This window comes from Camelus bactrianus, chromosome 8 (assembly GCF_048773025.1).
Source record: "Camelus bactrianus isolate YW-2024 breed Bactrian camel chromosome 8, ASM4877302v1, whole genome shotgun sequence".
NCBI lineage: Eukaryota > Metazoa > Chordata > Mammalia > Artiodactyla > Camelidae > Camelus > Camelus bactrianus.
This window is the reverse complement of record NC_133546.1, coordinates 60,162,570-60,182,749: the sequence shown is the minus strand read 5'-3', so window position 1 is coordinate 60,182,749 and position 20,180 is coordinate 60,162,570. Positions and strand designations below refer to the sequence as shown.

The following is a 20,180-nucleotide window of genomic DNA, read 5'->3' as shown; positions in this document are numbered from 1 at the left end:
TATTCCTGTGCTTGAGTTGCACTCATTTACTCATAATAAATCCCTCTTATTATTTAAGCTAGTTTGAGTTAGTTTCTGTTACTTGCAACTAGATAATCTAAACTAATAAAACACTCTATCCTTCATACATTGACCTCCAGTCATTTCTCCACATTCATCAAAAACAGTATTTCTCACTCACCATGCTAACTTCTATCATTATATTGCTAACATGAACATCCATTGAGATAATTTGAGCCATCAAACAACCTAAGCTTCACAGTTAGGTAATTTCATTTTTGATGACCTGCATCTTTGCTTAACTTGAGCGCATTGCTCCATGGTCACACCACCCTCATTCCAGACTGCTCCACCTTTTGATTCCTCAATTCAACCCACATTGATTGAGTACCCTCAACATTCTAAAACCAACCTGCCACTCTCACCTCTTTCATTAAATGGCTTAACTCTTTTACTCTCACTATGCTCACTTTGCAATTTCACCAAGACTAACAGCCCGTCACTCCCTTTTCAGTCAAACAGCTCCCCCACCGACCTTATTTCCTATTCAATCTAGATCCTATGGCTGATTACTTCCATTATTTTTCACCCGATACCCTTAGTACTTCTCACTCTCCTCTCCTTCCATCACACCCATACTAAGTATACTCAGTCTTTTGTCAACTGGCCATTAATATTCCCCACCTCCATACAGAGACAGCTGAAATTTACTGAGGAAAAATCACAATCTCAGTGCTAAGGATGAGACTTCCCTCCTCTTGCTGAAGACCTGTTTCTCTATCTGCTCTTAAACTCCATTTCCTCTCATCTCCTCAGAAACTGCTCTATCATTTATTCCCCAACCTTCATTTTCAACTTCATTGACTCCACTAGCTCCTTATCTACAAGTATTAATATGCCTGAGTTTATTCCATACCAAAAAGGATCTCTGACTATGTCAGCAGCAAGTTATCACTCTTAAGTCACCCTTTTTGATCATAACCAAATTATTCAAATAGTCTGTATCAGTGTGCAGAAAAGAGTTAACATAAAAGGACTGCTTGCAAGGTTGGCCCCTGGGTGGCATCTGAGAACACAACTCTCAGTGTTCTCAGTCAACTAATAAGGCTGGTTGACCATGCCGAAACTATCTGAACAAATGCTTTCCTTCAGGGATTCTGGAATTTTGGTACATGCTAGGCACAAGCTGCTTGCATGACCAACCATGAATTAAAACCTTGGGCACTGAGACTCTACTGAGCTTCCACAGACAGAAACATCACACATATGCCACTGCATTTCCACCACTGTGGGAAGAGTGAGCTCTGTACAACCCCTCATGTTAGGAGAGTGCATAAGGAAGCCTGCACATGGACTCCTCTAAACTCCACTTGTCTTTCTCCCTTATGATCCAGCTGGATATCCTTAGCACATTGCGGCATTAAATCTAGGCTGTGAGTACAACTATACGCTGAGTCCTTCTAGCAAATCTCCAGAAGCAGAAGTGGTACAAAGGACCCCTAACACAACTGTGTCCTTTTGTCACCTCCTGTTAGCTTCTCAAAATCACTAGTCTGACCTGGCACAACTGCACCACAGAAAATAATCCTCAGGTGAACACTTCCAATCCTTCTTGTATTTGTCCACTCTGTGAGTTTTCATATTTATTAAGTCATTCACAGAAATCACTACAGAACTCTAAACTATTTCTATTTCTTTGTCCTTTTATGCTACATCCAGAAAGAATTTATTAGCTAGATCTTCTGGCTTGAAATCTCTTCCACAGCTAACCTCAGTCTGCTATCCAACCCATCTACTGACTTTTTTTTTTTAATCATCATTTCCAGGGTCTCTAACTGGTTCTTCTTCATAATAGCTTGCCATTATTTTATAGATTGATGACAGCCTCTCTTATCTTCTAAAGAAATGTTCTGTTTGCTTTTTATAAACTGTTCCCTCTGGTGCTAGCTAAAAAGAATGAGGTAGTTCTATATGTACTAAAAAAAAAGATAACCAAGTGGGAAAAAAAAAGCCAAAGAAAAATACATTTATGTTAAAAAGGGGTGGGGGGAACAAGATCAAAACTGAATATATGTATGCAAATGCATAGCAAAATTAGTATCTAGAAGGATCACCAAAAAGTAAAGAGCAGATGGAGTTGGAATGAAGGGATAACTGCACTTCTTACCCTATATACTTCCAGGTGTTCACATTTTTATTTTACAAAGAAAATTGATCTTTATGTTACTTGTGTACACTTTTCAAGTAAAGAGATAAACAGGTAAGTAAATGGGGAAAAGTTGTTTTAAGATGACAAAATGCCAACGGTAGGATGAAAGTTAAAGCGTTATTAGTTTTCACACTTTATTTAATGTTAAGTATATTATTTTATAAATTAAAAAAGATAACAATTTTAGTATTTACTAATTATGATTTAAAAAGAGGAAAAATGCGTAAGGCTTTAGAATTTTCTTTTTTCATAACTCTGCCTTTGGAAGTATAAGCACAAATATTGTTGAAAATCAACATTTCCTCATTGTCAGAAATCAAACCTAACTGCTTTCTCCAAAAACAGAGAAGAGAAGCTTTCTGCTTTTGGCAATGGCAGACCAGCTTAACAAGACTGATTCTACAGCCATGAGAAAATGCTAGACAAAATGTTAACAGTACCTGTTTGAAGACACTGGAGAATTAAAAAGGCAGTAAGGACTTGAAGGGCCAAGAACTGAGAGAGAAGGGAAGCCCAGAGAGCTTAGCTGGACTTCTGGTGTAGCTTTCCTCCTCTAGGATTTTCCTCTACAGGCACTGTTTCAAAAATGATAGCTGAGAGGCTAAGAAACTGAATAGAGCTTTCAGCAATTTTCATAGAAATGGGAAAACAAAAACTGTAATTCTAGGCCACCAAGGAGGAAGGGTCTTGCTTAATTAATTGTTCAGGCTTTCAGTGAGAATTCCTAAAGGGGCATAATGAACTAGGATGAACCAAAAACAGAGCAGCCCCCCAAAACCAAAGCCTAGCTTCTAAACAGTTCAATTCTTAACTGAGTTAAGACGTTCTATCGCTAATCCTATGTAGGAACAAAAGAAAATCTTCTCTGAAGGAAGACAACAGGATGCAGAGCTTCACATTATTTCCACAATTTTTCATACATAGTGTCTAGTGAGCAGAAATACCCATATATGGGGAGGGAGAAAATCTACAATTGACTGGAAATCAAAAGGGCACAAGAAAAACTAAAAAAAGACCCAGAGGATATCTACGTATTAGTTTTAGAGTTATCTGACATAGGCTTTAGAATAGGCTTAATAAATTCAAAAACCTAAATGACAAGATGTAGAATTCCAGCAGAGAACTGAATGCTATTTTAAAACTCAAACTGAAATTCCAGAAGGAAGGTGAAATAACTGAAATTAAATGCTCAATGGATCAATTTAATAGCAGCTTAGACAAACCTAAAGACAGAATGAACACACTGGAAGATAGGTTCAGAAGAAAATATCCAGACTGAAAAATAAAAGAATAAAAAAATACAGAAAAGGACACAGGAGATTTTTTTTTAATAATAAAGTTTAAAAGGTCTCTTAGGTTAAGTCTCAGAAGGAGAAAGGAGAAGTAATGGATCTAAAACAATACTTGAAGAGAAAATGGCTAAGAAATGTCTATGACTGGGGAAAAAAAAAATCCAACCACAGATTCAAGAATCACTATTAATAGAAAGCAGGATAAATATGAAGAAAAGCACAGGTAGAAATATCACAGTAAAACTGCTGAAAATCAAAAACAATAACCTTCAAAGAAGCAACTTCTCAACAGAAATGAGTTATAGAATAATATCTTCAACACGCCAACCCAGAATTCTAGAATCTGGGTTTTGAAGAACAAATATTCTTAAAAATGACAGGAAAAACAAAGACATTTTCACACAAATACTGAGAAAATGTGTCACAGCAGACCCACATTAAACAAAACACGGAGGAGAGCTCTTCAGTTAAAAGGAAAACTATGCAAGTAGAACTACAAAAAAAAAAAATGAACAGCAGAAAGGATAAATACATGGGTGTATCTAATAAACTGTAACTGTATTAAGTAATGATGATGATGATGTTTCATGGGATTTAAAATATAGAGAGAATTCAAATAAGCAACACCAAAAGGGCAAGAAAAGGTTAATGGATTCAAAGTTTCTAAACTTTGTCTAAAATACGGCAAAAGAACTAACATTTACCGGACTTTAACAGTCAAAAATGCATACTGAAATGTTGGGTAGCCACTAAAAAAACAGGAAAGGAAAGTATAACAAGCAATAGGATGGGGTGAGAGAACAGTTAACAATTAAGCATAAAGAAGGCAAGAAAGGAAGATAAAAACAATCATACCACAAGTGGGATAAACAAACAAAAAAGACAGTGAGTGTAAATATAATTACATCAGTAAAATAAATGTACAGACTAAATACTCCAATAAGGCAAAAGCTGTTGACTAGGTAAATAAAGCCAAAAACATGATGCTCATAAGAGATATACCTTAAATAAAAGATTAATAAAGACTGAAAGTAAAAGGACAGAAAAAAGATATTCCATACAAACACCATCCAAAAGAACACCTGTAACATCCTACTAATATCAGATATTTTACAATGCTAAAAATTAAAAGACACTGTAAAGATAAAATCATCATTTACACATATTTGTATAAACCAAGTAACACCTCAAAATATATAAAGCAAAATCTGATAGAACTATAAAGAGAAACAGGCAAATCCACAATCATAGTGGGGAATTTTTAAACACTCCTCTTTGTAACTGACAAAATACAACAGGGGAAACAAGGTTTGGGATTTTATTTTATATGTCATTTACTCCCCTAAAGAAACATGGCCATCTTGGCTATTTCTCTCTTAATGCTACTGGAGCTCATTTGCAACTAGAGGGATTTATTGGCACCTGATATTTTAAAATAAATGTCTTTTTTAAATAAATTTTAAAATAAATGTCTGCTGGCAAAGAAAAACAAACCCTGCAAACCTGACCCCATTTTGTAAAATAGTAACTCTTTCTTTTAAACTCCTATACACAAAGAAATATGAGATCATAATTCAAAAACATATTAAACATGTGCTCATGATTAATGTTATTCTTAAAAAATATAGCTGAATTCTCTCTCAAAAATGATATAAAGTAATCATCTATATGTTACATCATGCTATTAGACTTTCTTTAGGATCTGATTCTTATTTTTCTAGGTAGGTAATTCCAAAATTTCAGACATTTAAATCCGGAAAATAATGAGTTAGACTAAAAAAATAAGTTATTTTTGAAATTATTTTCATGTTTCAAAGCAGTTTACCCTTCTCAGTGGTCGTACAGTCTTGAAGTCTGAAATGTGTAAACACATATTAAAACAATGCTTTTCAAACTAGAGACTTTTTTTAAGCCCAAAATAACTGTATTTTATGATTTATATAAAACAAGGCATTTTCTTCCTTGCTTCTGAATCAATGCCTATTAATAAATGAGTTGTGGTGTTTACTCCTCAATCATGATATCCCACACACCTTAATTATTAACTTTATTAACACTTAAACCTCCCTACACTTTCCCTAACTCTCCCCTTTGGTCTACACCGTATATTTGCGAATGTACAAGTATAACCAGCATTTTTCTTCTCAAAATCTCTCCTAGTCTCCCAAGAAAAGGAGGTAACACCTAATGTTTTTTGTTAGGCCCTTTATTTCTAGAAGTGTAAGAAGAATTGGCTATAGAAAAAATCAGAATCTTCTGAGCTCAACTTTACAGAAAATTATGAAAATACCACCCATGGAAAGGAACAGAATTTATATGCAAAGTTAAACTACGAGACAATTTTGCAAAGCATTAGTAAAAACTTTCACTCAGTATTTAATTGGAATTTCACAATATTTTGCAAAGAAAACAATAAATTCTCACTCTACCATTTAAGAGTTCTTTGGTTTACTTAAAGGGGAAAAAAAAACCCAGGATGAATTTACGTAAGTGAAACTTTTCTTGTAGAAAAGGAAAAGATCCATGGCTATCAAGAATGAAATAACCTTACAAATCTAGCTAAACAAACATAGTCAACATTCCATCTGCATAAATCTCAAGAGACCTGTAGAAGAAAAAGGAAAAGACTATATAATAATATTTTTAAACATTACCAGTTTTAACCGTTCTTTTCTCCTTTTGCCAAAGGAGGCACTTGACCCAGGTTCTGATTCCTTTTTTCCATCTTCATCCTCATCTTCATCTTCATCATCCTCAAAACACCAATCTGGCAATAGAGGTGGGGGTGGTGCTTCCTCTATATCACCATAGCGACGAAAAAGTTCTTTCAAATAATCACCCTTATAAATTCCTGGTGGTCTGGCTTGAGCAAAAGTAGCAACTGCTGCTTCAATACTATGGAAAATAAACACCATGCAATTTCCTCACTACTCTCCATTTATGTAGATTTATCAAAATTCACTTATTATATTTAAGGCACCATACAAAGCACAATAGAGGTTTTATAAAATGGACAAATCACGGTCCCCCTACTCTCAAGCCACTCAATTTATTAAGAGATAAATTCATTCTGAAAGTGTTATTATAATGTACACTGGTATTTCCTAAACTCTAGAGGTAAACTGTAATGAGTGTACAGACAAGACGTGGGGAGAGTCTGTGAAGAATTTAAGTAAAGCCTTGAAGGTTGAGGTCTGATGCTAAGCAAAAATATCAGTCAAAGAACGTGAATAGCAATTTGAAAAAAAAAAAGGAAAGAAAAGCATGCTTGTTCTTCAGTAACTTTCAACAGACCCAGGCAATAAGAGCAAGTCATTTGAGAAAGGCTAAGCACAGACTGAGTCTGACAGGAGTCTGGGGTTATTGTGCAGAGCATCTGTAGGCCAGAAAGGCAGAGCTAGAAGCTGATTATATTCAGAGAAGGACCTACTGCATGAAAGGCTCTGTAAACAAAAATAACGATGATCCTCAAAGTAAATGAGGAAATTCAGTTAGTGATACCCCATTCTCTCAGGTATTTCGGGTAACTAAGGTTCTAATCTCTGAGAATCTAAAAAGGCATTTCACAAACAGGTGCTCATAAAGACATGCTGATTGGTTTAAAAAGAGTAACTCTGTCCCCAAAAATACCTTTTCCACATAGCATTTAAGTTTTTGCTAGTACTCAACAGCTATTAAAAAAGGAAATACTAAAAATGAAAAGAAATACAAGAGTAACCTCCAGGGTGAAAACATACACAAACTATAGGGAGAATTTGTCTCTGGTAATTCTGTAAGATGTGAAAAAAAAAAATCTGGAAAAGAAAACACATCCTATATGCGATCCACAAGCACTCAAAAGTGCTACTTAGTACAAAATGAATGGTAACGAATGGTATTCTAAAGATTAACCAAATCTAAAATGGAAACCACTGCAAATCATGTTAATCATGACTTCACCAAAAACGTGGCAATATAAAATGCTAAAACTGAAAAAAATCAGTAAAGAAGTTTATCAGTTACTAAGTATCAAACACTAAATACAAGAAACAAATACCTCCAATCCATTTTCTCCACCAAAAAGGCACATATGAGGAAACCAGTACGATTGAAACCATGGGTACAATGAACACCTAGAAAATAAAGCAGTTTTGATTTAAAATTAATAAATCACTTCAGAGGCCACATTTCACTTTAAAATTCCAATGTGCACTCAAAATACTTCAACCATTTTATAAAATAACTACATTTTTAAAACTTGGCCCTCTCATAACTATTAAACTTGTCAGTTTAAGTTACAAGCATAACTTATAGCACTAGCTAGAAGTTTAAATATAATAAATATATTTATACGTATAATATTATATATTAATAAATATACTGTCATACATTTATAAATATAATAAATATATTAAATATTATATATTGATTTATATGCAATTAACTGATTGACAGTTATATATAAGGTCTAAAGTTTTATCTTAAAACTAAAAGATTCCAAGCACTTTAAATAAGGTGGTATTTCATCAAACACACAACTCTAAAGGACACACACACACACACACATTCAGGACAATTGACCAGATACAGAAAATAACTGATGGATACACAGCACAATAAAAATAAAACTACTTTAAAGTTATCTAGAGACCAACAGACTGAAAGTCACTATTTGTTTAAGAGTGCAGAGGGGGGAACTCCAGATTGCAATGCAGTGAATGAGAATAAATGAATTCAAGTCTCACTCTTTTAGAAAGCTAGGAAGGGGAAAGAGAAATATAAAACAGAAAGAAACATGTGGGGTTTTAGGGGGGCAGTTTGGGGGAGGTATAGTTTAATATGAAAGGCTTAGATACACTTATAGGCTGAGAGGACCTGGTTAAATTACGAGGTCGAAAGTAATAAAGAACAAGGCTATAACTGGACAAAGTTTCTGAAGAGAAGAGATAAAAAATGAAGAGACAAGCCTTGAACATAAAAAGATAACCTTAGAAATAAATTGCTATAATCACGAAAACTATAAATTCAGCATCTCCATTGCTTCATAAGAAAAGGTGCCTCAAAAGTATTCAAAGATGTCAGCTGTAAACAGACTTTTTTACTCAACATGTATTTTTTATAAATTTTATTTATTCTTACTATAATTTTTTAATGGAGGTGCTAGGGATTGAACCCAGGACCTCATGCATGCTAAGGATGCACTCTACACTGATCTATACCCTCCCCTTCTAACATGTATCTTAACCAACATGAAATTTCCTGCCTACTTTATTTCAGACCAATTTAAGAGACAAATATTCTAACTTTAGATATGTTTCTCACCTACACCACTACTATTTTTGCATCCAATTTTTACTCTAGCAAAATTTACTAAATATTTAATGAATAGGAACTGTAAGAATGCCAGTTAAGTGATTAAGTCATATAATGATACATAATTTAAAAAAGTACCAATGTTCTTTTAATACTCATTGTTATGTAAATACATAAAGTTTTACCTTATTGTTATCTTACACTTCAAAACATTACTAGATGACTGGATTCTTTTTTCTTATAAAACCATTTTAAAATTTACTTATATGTACTGTTCATTGTTTCTAAGAACAGTTTAGAGCTTTAGCTTTTTAGCCTTACATAATTATCAAAGGAATAAAACCAACCACAAAATAACAATCAACAGAATGCAGTAATCCAATCATAAAGGACAGAGATGACCAGATTTTTTAAGTGAGATAAGGGTTAAGTAAAATAGATTACAGAAACCTGCATTAAAATAAATTCTACAAAAAAATTTGGAAGATTATGGATTTGATGCTAAAAAATGCCATAAATAAATATACCATAAGCCAAGTCTGATACGACTTCAATGTTTAAAAAACAAAAAAGCTTTTTGTTTTCAGTTTTCCTCAGTTCATTGTGAGAATGAGTCCATCTAGTGGCAAGTAAAGCACAGTTTATAACTAAAGATTAGCTTACTCTTAACTATCTCAAGTCTCTTCTCATTTAAATTTGTCTTCATTTTCTAGGTAGGGTAATATAATGAAATAAACTTACACATTTCAAAAAATATTAACATCAATCTACATATTAAGGGAAAACTATAGCTCTTTTAAAATCAAATCAAGACAGGAAACAATCTCCCCAACAAAAGAAGAGAAAGATGAGCTATAACTATAGAAATATACATGCCAGAATATAAGTATAAATTAAGAAAGGTGACTTCATATAGGGCTGGTGGCAACATATCTTTTTAAATAAAGCCTGATCTCAATATACCCAATTTCCTTTCTATCTCACTACTCAGATAAATTAATTTTTAGAATCAAAAAATGTATCTGACCAAACTAAATAAATGGTTCTTGACTGGGGGGATTTTGCCTGCCCCATCCCCAGAGGACATCTGGCAATGTCAGGAGACATTTATAACTGTCACTACTGGTGGGGTGCCACTAACATCTAACGGGTAGAGGCCAGGAATGCTATTAAACATCCTACAATGCACAGGAGAGTCCCCCAAAATAAAGAATTATCCAATTCACAACGTCAGCAGTGCTGAGGTCGAAACACCCCCTGGTCTAAATGAGAAAAAAAAAGTAAGAACAGAAAAAGGAAACAAACAATTATTTAGAACTTACTATGTGTCAAGTTATCTTAAATATTTTCATTTAATCAAAGAAATGTTTTTTACCAAAATAAACATGTATTACTCACGAAAATACATACTCACAAATCTGTCTCAGGTATTTATAACTATAAAAACCTAAAGTAGTTAGAAGCATTAGTTATGTACCTATTACAGTCTACCATTTTACCAAGAAATCAGCCACTTCTCTTTTAACACAAAACAGATTTGTCCATTTCTCCAGTCCACAAAATTCTTATCCTCAAAACAGTCATATCTGTACATGCAAATAAACGTACTATATAGATCTATAATCTCTTATTTGTAATCATAATTTCAAAAAAGCTCTTAAAAATTAAGATTTTTGGTAGATCATTTGGGGACAAAACCTGACCTGAACTGATGTGATGTTATTTATACTCTATTTTTCTCACTGAGTGTGAATGAATATTCATATATTTAACTGCAGAAATGTTAATGTGTTTAATTATGGAATGCTCTCTACACCCAGATTATCTCTAAATACTATTTTCCACTATAACGAACCAGGGTCCTTAGAGAAATAACTGATTCCAAGTTTGGAAAACATGTTGTACCGGGACCACGAGCTTGCCTCTCCTCGCGACAATGAAACCACAACTGACTGCTAAATTACCATCGAAAAAAAGACCAGAACCAACAAAAAAGATCTTCAACCGGAAACATAAAGAGGGAACCACAGCGAGACAATAGAAGGGGCGTGCTCATGATATAATCAGGCTCTATATCCATCCCCCACCCCGGGTGGGCAACCCACAAGCTGAAGGATAATTAAGTCGCAGAGGCCCTCGCACAGGAGTGAGGGTTCTAAGCCCCATGTCAGGCTCCCCAGCCCGGGTTCTGGCATTGGGAGAAGAAAGAGACCCCAGGACATCCGGTTTTGAAGGCCAGCGGGGCTTAGCTCCAGGAGCCCCACAGGACTGAGGGAAACGGAGACTTCATTCTCTTGGGAAGCATACACAATCATTATAGGGAACCCAGAAAGAGAAGAGAGAGAAAGGACCTGAGAAAAATTTTGGAGAGATAGTAACAATAAACTTCCCTAACCTGGGAAAGGAAACAATCACCCAAGTCCAGGAAGCGCAGAGAGTTCCACACAGGATCAACCCAAAGAGGAACATACTGAGGCACGCAGTAACTTATAACCAAGAATACTCTATCCAGCAAGGCTCTTATTCAGATTTGATGAAGAAATCAAAAGCTTCACAGATAAACAAAAGCTAAAGAATTCAGCACCACCAAATTAGCTTTACAACAAATGTTAAAGGAACTTCTCTAGTCATCAAACCATAAGAAAAGAGAACCAAAAGGAGAAAGAGAAAAAAAATAATAAACCTACAAAAGATTGCTTTGGTGGTTCGGGGTCTTTTATGGTTCCATATAAATTTTGGAATTGTTTGTTCTAGTTCTGTGAAAAATGTAAATATTCTGACAGGGGTTGCACTGGATACGTAGATTGCTTTGGGTGGTGTGGCCATTTTGATAATGTTGATTCTTCCAATCCAAGAGCATAAGACATCTTTCAATTTCTTTGTATCAACTTCAATTTCTTTCACTAATATTTTACAGTTTTCAGAAGACAGGTAACCTCCTTGGTTAAGTTTATTTCTAGGCATTTTGTAGTTTTTGATGCAATGGAAATGTTTATGCCAGTTATAAAATTCTGGTTTTTTAAGTGAAAAAAAAAAAAAGTGAAGGGCTGCAAATGGCAAAATATCCTTCTTTCTTATGTGTGAGTTGTATTCCATTAGATATATGCTGCAACTTCTTCATCCATTCATCTATTGATGTGCACTTAGGATGCTTCCATATCTTGGCAATTATAAATAATGTTACTGTTGATAGCAGGATGTAGCTTTTTGAATTAATTTTTATTTTGCAGTTGGCTTTATTCCTTTGATAACTCTGTAAGTTTAAAAAGCTAAAGCTCTAAAAGTTCTTAGAAACAATGAACAGTACATATACGTAAATTTTAAAAATGTGCAGTATATTGTGTATCTGTATTTACATGCAATGTATTGTATATGTGCAGTCAAACTGTAATAATTCCACCTAATAAAACTGAAAAAAAAAAGAAAAACATGTTGTACCAGAAAACAAGGAAACCATCAAAGACTGATGGGGTGATATTGAAAGGATACAGAAACCAACTTGAATGAGCTCCCAATGACCTAGGACAGAGCAATTTGGGCACAAGAATAAATACTGACTGCAACTGATTTACATACATCAACCATATAAAAACTCATCGGTTCATACAGATACTCCAAAAAAATGAAATTAATCAGTCACCACTGAAGATTGGTAAAATACCAATTCATCATTCTGGAAATGGAAAAACAAAAGAATCAAACATTTAACTTGCCTTTCCAGTACAAACTGCATTTCAGAATAACCACAAATTATTGAGAAGGAATAGTTCTTTACTAAAGAAGAATTCCAGCTAATCCATGAAGAAATGAGAGAATCAGAAAAATCATCATTTTGCAACTCCAAATGAAATACTGGATTAAGGCAACAATCATCAATGGATAATAAAGTCATTTGACAAAAGACAGATGGAAAAGTTTACAACAGAGGAAACAAGATGCCACCACCTGAGCCTACTTACGCATCTTCGTACCACTAAGAGTGGGACAACCAGACATTCTGTGCCTCCTGATGTGGTGTGAAAGGAACTATACAATGCCACCTATGAAGTATTCTTGCCTAAAACATATAATTATGCCTCTAGATTTAACTACCAGTTTACAGGACAAACAGAAGACAAAGGAAAATGTTAACTAATATCATGAGGAAGCAATCAGATAAATCCAGAATGTGGAATATTTTATAGGACAAATGACCTACTTTCTCCAAGAAGTGGATGGGCATTAAAAAAAAGAGAATCAGAGAGATTTAGAAGACATACCAACAAAATGCAATATGTGGACACTGTTGAATCCTGGTTTGAAAATCTAACTTTAAAAAGGCATTTTGTAGATAACTGAGAAAACCCGAAAATGTACTAGGCTTTAGATGACCTTCAGGAATTTCTCATTATTCTGTTTGACATAACTGCATGGTGGTTATATAAAAACCAAAAATCTTTATCAGTTAGAGATGCATACTGAAATATTTTTAGTGAAATGACATGACATCTGTGGTTTGCTTTAAAATACTCAATAACAAATTTAAGGGAAAAAGAGGAAAAATGGAAAAAAAATCAGTAAAATGACAATTACTGAAGCTGAGTTATGGATACGTGAGGTATCATTTTACTATTCTCCCTACTTATGGTATGTTTGAAAATTTCTACAACAAAGAAAAATTAGGGTGTACTGCCCCTAGGGGAAGGTAACATATGGGAAGGACTGGAAACATCTGACCCCACAGGTTTCAGATGAAGGATTATGAAGCTATAGCTCTTTCTAAGTGTCAGAAAACGTTTGACGCTTCTGTATGAAGTGTTGCAAGAACGTAACATTTCCACTAAGTCTACAGTATTATCCCACAACCAGGCTAACTGAATGAATTAACAATTACATCAGCTAATTTAAAAACAATTTTTTTTAAAAGAGTAGCTTTGAAAGTAAATCCAAGTCTAACTTTGCTATGTCACAAATGTGTGTCAAGAACGTGTGCAAGGCTGATGAAAATTCCATCTGTGATCCTAAAACACAATTAAAATACTGTAAAAGCAGGCCAATATTTTCAGATCCTAAGAACACAAACTTGATTCTTTATTCCTTTTGTTTGGAAAAGCGTCACCAGCAACCAGCTCTAAGACCAGCTTCTGTTACTGTCTTCAGAGTATCACTGCAATAAATAACTGCCACTGCAATCTGTGCTCCCAAACTGGGCGGGCCCAAAGCAAATGTTTCCACTTCAATCCACATGAATCGCTACTACTGATGTAAAATAATATATACAATACATTGTAGCAGAGTTCTATAATTTTTGTAACTCATAAAACACTCAATTTAGAAAATTTTCCCATCAGTTCTACCAAGAATACAAATGGACAATTTATAACAAGGGTCAGTGTGTTTTCCTAAACCTAGGAGTGTTAATCCTTCTGAAATCATGACATCCAATTCCAGATGTTAAGATGTCTTGGTATTCTTCTTGAATTCTTCAAGTATATTTAGCATTTACCCCTACAATGGCTTCTCTCAAATGAAAAAAGTTGTTTTTAATTATTCAAATAAAAGCTTCAATGCTATTTTAGGCTGTATATCTTCTAGTTGTATCCTAAATATATAGGTATTTGTTACATATATTCATGTGAATGTGTAAATATATATACATATCACAGTATCATGTCATATATTCCCATAATACTATTCTTTTGTTAAATAATTGTTCATACTGTACAATATAAAGATCTGCTTCTATCAGATATGTAAGCTGTTTCATTTTTTAATTACAAAGCTGTGATTAAATTCCTTTCACATAAATGTTTATGTCCATTTCTGACTACTTCCTTTAAATAAATTCTTAGATGTAGTCTTGATGAGACAAAGTGTATGAACACTTTAAAGGATCTTGAGAAGTATCACCAAATTGTCCTTCCAGAGAGGCTGTACCAATTAATACTCTAACAATGTGTGTGTATAACCATTTTATCCAATCCTTAACACTGTATTTTTTCTAATCTTTGCCAATTTGATGGGGGAAGGTAACAACATATTTGAATTTGTATCTCTTGTTAAGAAGTAAAAATGAAAATTTTTTCATGTTTCTTGGTTATTTATATTTCATCTTTCATAAACTACATTTCCATTGTTTTCTGTATTTTTCTATGGAGGAATGCCTCTTTTGCCTGTTGGATTATAAAATCTTTTTGTCTATAAGAATATTAACTTTGAATCTGTCATATATATGCTTCAAATATTGCTCCCAATTTGTCAAATATCTTTTTGCTCTGCTTCTGTTGTATTTTGTAATACAGAATCTTTTTTTTTCTCTCTCTTTTATCTAGAAACCTGTGTAGCAAGCAATTAAAGATCTGGACTTTGAAGTCAGAAACTAGATTACAAACCTGGCTTAAATACTTATTAGATGTGTGACCTTGGGCAACCTACTTAATTTCTCTGAGGCTCAGTTTTCTTATCTGTAAAATAGGGATACCACCACATACTACACAGAGTGGTTGTGAAAAGACTGCATTCTTTCATTCCTTCATTTGTTCATTTAAAGTTTCCCACCAAGTCTGCCGGGAAATAATAAGCATTCATTAATAGCAGCTGTTACTATTATCATTGATAGGCATTAATTCTTGACAGTGTTCTCAAACTTAAGTGTACATAAAAATCACCTCAGACCCTTGTGGTTTTTGGGTTTTTTTTTTGTTTTTTTTTTTCTTTTTGGTTTTTGGTTTTTTGGAGTAAAGGTAGATTTATTTAAAGATACATACTACATAGAGTATAGGCTGTTTCAGAAGGCACAAACCCTTGTTTTTAAAAAGGTTAGGTTCCTAGGCTTCATTCCCAGGGTTTTTGATTATGCAGGTCCAGGATGGGGCCCTAAAACATGCATTTCTAATAAGGATCCTCAGATAATTCTGATGCAGGTGGTCCAGGAACACTCCTAAAAAAATACTTATTTATGGGTTCTGCCTTTGATGATATACTTGGAATATCCTTTCTTACCTCAGAGTTAAATAAATACTGACCTATATTTTCCCCTGTATTACAATGGGTCCTTTCAAAAATATATGAACCTAAAATATATTTTATTATATAGCTGGCTAAGGGTCTCAACATCATTTGTTGAATAATCACACCCTCCCCCTCCATCTCTACCACCAGGAAACAACTATAGTCTCCACTGCTTTACCATATGCTTTAATAACTGGTAAGGAAAACCCCCTTATTCTTTTGTTTTTCAAATTTTTTCTTGCTCACAATCTTGCCTGATGATCTGCCAAACAATTGTTTTCTGTGCTCAATAAATGTTTACTGACTTAATGGAGGAAGTGGATTTTACAAATAGAAATTCACTTCATAGTAATTCTTCCAGTCTCATTGGGATTTTGCTCAGAATTACATTAAAAATCTGAAATTAATTTGAAAACAATCTCTCTATTTCTTCAGTCTTTTAATATCCAAGTACATTTTTCTTAATAAAGAACTTCTACATTTCTTAATAACTTTATTCCTTGGTGTTTTGTACTTCTTTTACAGAAGACAGAAATAGTTTAGAGTGTAAACTGTCAACTCAGATTACTTAGGATCTGATCTAAACTCTAACTCTTTCCAATTGTGTGAATGATGTTGAGCAAGTCACTTAACCTTCTCAAGCCTGTTTCTTATAAAATGAGGGTGACAATATCTACCTAACAGAATTGAGAAGAAAATGAGATAGTGTATATAAAGTGATTTACAGAGTGACTAGCAGAGAGGAAATGTTTAATGTTAGCCAATATTATTAACATTAATGAGATCACTCTAACTATATATTCTAACTAGTTGCTGTTTATTTGCAGAAAAGTTATTGATGTTTTCTTATTTATCTGTATCCAACTATTTTATCTTCTGAATTTTACTATTCCTAAAATTTTTTCAGTCAATTCTTTAAATGGGGAAAATATTAGCTACTTAAAATTTTAAAAAGAAATCACAAAAGAAAATATACTAACAACGAGAGTTTTTAAATATTAGCAAAAAGATTAAAAGGCAAATGAACTGGGAAAAAATTCCAATAGTACATATAAGAAGTTAATTTATGGCATCTAACTATAGAGAAAAAATTATTCAATAAACTGTGCTGAAACAAATGACTGACTATATAGAAAAATTTAAATTAGATCCTCAATTCAAACCATATACCAATATAAATACCAGAAAGAGCAAAGAATCAAAGCTAAAAATCATAAACCTTAAAATTTCTATAAAACCACTCCTAGTAACATTGTTTATAATAGTAAAAAATAACTGAAAATAACACAAATACTTTAAGTACTTATTGTTTTAAGAACATTTACTTATTTATTACATTTATGTTTATTGCCTGCCTTCCCTCCCTCCACCCCCACCAATCCCTATTTTCTGTTTTCTCCACTGAGATGTGTTAAGAACTTGTATCTGGCAAAGAGTAGAATCAACATATATCTGCTGAAAGAACTATCCATCAACAGGAGAAAAGATAAACTAATAGTGTACTCATATGATGGAATCTACACCACAGCAAATAAACAAGTTACATACATCATCATGGATCATGCTCAGAAATATAATATGAGAGAAAAAAGGAAAGTTCAGAATGATACATACAGTATAAAATCCAAAATTATAAAAATTAAATATATAGTGTTTAAGGTACAGTACAACTGAAAAGGGACTATTAGGGCTTTATCTCAAAAATATAAAAATTAGAAAAATACATCTATTTTATAGTTCACAAAAGTTAGTCTACTACTCTAATAAACACTCTTGGTGATTACATAAAAATGAAAAAAAAAAAAAAAAAACTCACCAACTCACTTGTGAAAAAGAGAATCAAAACCCAATCACAAAATAAAACATTCAACAGTGGTAAAGCCAAACATACCTATAAGTTCAGGTGGGTTTCTTTCATTAAACCGCTCACACAGACGAATAAATGTCTCAGTATTCTCCGCTGTAGGGCACTCACCATGTCTAGTAATACAGAAACATCCCTTTTTAAAAGAAGAGATTATAAATTTCAATGAAAGGTTTCATTATTAAAGAAACTTAATACATGACTTACCCTTTGCATTGAAGTTTTATATATTTGATTCCTTCTTTTTCTATGTCATTTCTGTCATAGAACCTTGAAGTGTTTGTCAGGTCCACCAACAAGCCCATTTTAACCTTTAGAAAAAGAAAGAAAGAAAGGAAGAAAAAAGGGCAGATTTACTCGTAACTGAATTTGTTCCAAAACAAGTTGACTGAATGGCAATATTTGAGGCCAGTTTATCCAGCTCCACTGAGGGAGATTGTATGTTCACTCTGGCAATGAACTATTAACAATGAAAGCATCACTTACCCAAGTCTTATTCAAAGCACAGAACTTTGGCAGGCACTAAGTGAGATAAATTAACCCCTAAATAATGATGAAACAAGAACATGAGCAAAAGACTCCACTTCAACATTACGAAAGTTTACCTAAAAACACAAACGCTAATATAGTTTTCTGCATCTGCCATTCCAGTGATTATTAGACAAGAAGCCAGAACAGGGATAGCCTCTATCTGAAATACAGCCAACCCAAGCTCCAGGCACACACCAAATCAACACTCCAAGCAGCCATCACATCACTACACCACGTTAGGCAGTTAAATTCTAAAGTGAGGATGTAGGGTAAAAAGTGTGTACAGTCAAAATTCCCTTGTAAATCCCTTAAATAATCAATAAAGAACAGGACACATGGCCATTTTTATGCATCTCATTGAAGACTCACTCCCATTTCTCAGCCAGTTTTTCCTCTTGTATTGAAACAAAACCATTATTTATTCCATTGAGCAGTAACTAAAGTAGTTGGTTTGTGTTCAGGGGCCATAGGTTTGAGAAATCTTTAACAACTAGAATCACATTCAGCCTAGCAAGATAGTCTCACTAAGAAATGCACACCTGAACTGTGCGAGGTAAAAGAACAGTTAAGCCACATATCTTCCACCTCATTCTAAAGCATATACTCTCTAAGAAGAATGGCAAGAAAAACAATGTGTACTTTTTAAATTATTTTTCTCTCTTTTGTTGTTATTGATTTTATTGAGTAACTGTTGTCAGCTTTTCCTAAAGGAGACTAGTCTACAGAAAAATTCAACTCCATTGTCATAGGGGGAAAAATGGCAAAAATATTTAAATTTCATAAATCACAAAACAGACAAAATTATGTGCTTCTAAAATACAACTAGCTGCCTTAATGTGCTCTGTTGATTCCTCCCAATTTCTCAGGTCCTGTATGGATAAGGGACAGGTCTACCAATCAAGCAAGCTCGCACTTACAGGAAATGTACTTTTGATGGCATTTTTTGCAATCTCTACCCCTGAGCCTACTTCTCTTCCCTTTTCCGACATAGCTTCTGCAGTGATCTTATTGCCACACACGAAGCTTTAGATGCCATAATACAGTGTCTCAGTTAGAATTAGAACCCATGCTGTTTGTCTCCAGGTCCAAAATAAGAAGTGAATGAAAAGTGGACATGAGCAAGAAAATATGAATTTTCTAAATACATATGAATACTTTGGCTAAGGAAACTGAGAAACTGTATTGTGTGACTAAGCCGCCCTGAGCCCATATATATATGTATAAATGTGTTTATGTGCATGTGATGTGTCTGTGTGAATAATGTGTTTGCGTGTGAAGGTATCTGTAGGTATATACATACATTCATACATCTATTACACACACAAATTTATTTCTCTTAATAGACTCCCGATCCATGAAATAAGGATAATAATAGAATTTACCTTATACAGTTGTTGTTGAGATTTAAATGAAGTCCTTACTCTGTGCCAAGCAGTATTCTATGTGCTTTATATGCATTAATTTTATTTGCAAATGAGAAAACTGAAACATGAAGAGATTATGCAACTTCACCACAAAAGCAGTAAGTGGCAAACTGGAACTGAAACCCAGACTAACTGGCTTCCAAGCCCAAGCTCTCAGCACTCTGCCTGGGAAATACTTAATGCTCTATAAATGTTAAGTATAACTTTCAACATGTAATTAGTAGTGAAGGTTAAAAATTGAAAGTTTACAAGTGAGCTAAAATAAAAATATATAAATAAATAAAGACCCAAAACTACACCAAGAGTAGGAATGAGTTAACAGGTTACCAAAAACCAAGTGGTAACTTCACTATCCCATGATAGGAGCCTTGCACGTAATAGGCACCAATATTTGAATGTACTAATACAGCATACAATAACAGACTACCAAGAGTATAAAATAGAAGAGTAACGATGGTTGGTGTTATGGGTTGAATTCTGCCCCCTAAAAACGTATGTTCAAGTCCTAACTCCCTGTGAATGTGACCTTATTTGGAAACAGGGTTAGAGGGTCTTTGCAAATATAATCAAGATGAAGT

At 33.8% G+C, this 20,180-nt stretch overlaps 1 protein-coding gene across 5 annotated transcripts in view; it reads right to left on the bottom strand.

Moving 5' to 3' along the window:
- RNGTT (RNA guanylyltransferase and 5'-phosphatase) overlaps window positions 1-20,180 on the bottom strand; it is a 264,604-nt gene that overhangs the window by 169,838 nt on the left and 74,586 nt on the right. For all 5 annotated transcript variants that reach the window (XR_012508732.1, XM_010948946.3, XM_074368638.1 and 2 more), the window contains exons 3-6: window positions 17,855-17,958; window positions 17,675-17,763; window positions 7,538-7,613; window positions 6,156-6,396 (exon numbers count right to left, since the gene is read on the bottom strand). Coding sequence is in view for 4 of the 5 variants with exons in the window: in XM_010948946.3 (XP_010947248.1) it covers window positions 6,156-6,396; window positions 7,538-7,613; window positions 17,675-17,763; window positions 17,855-17,958 (510 nt within the window). In the remaining variant the exon portion in view is untranslated. The remainder of the gene's footprint in view (window positions 1-6,155; window positions 6,397-7,537; window positions 7,614-17,674; window positions 17,764-17,854; window positions 17,959-20,180) is intronic.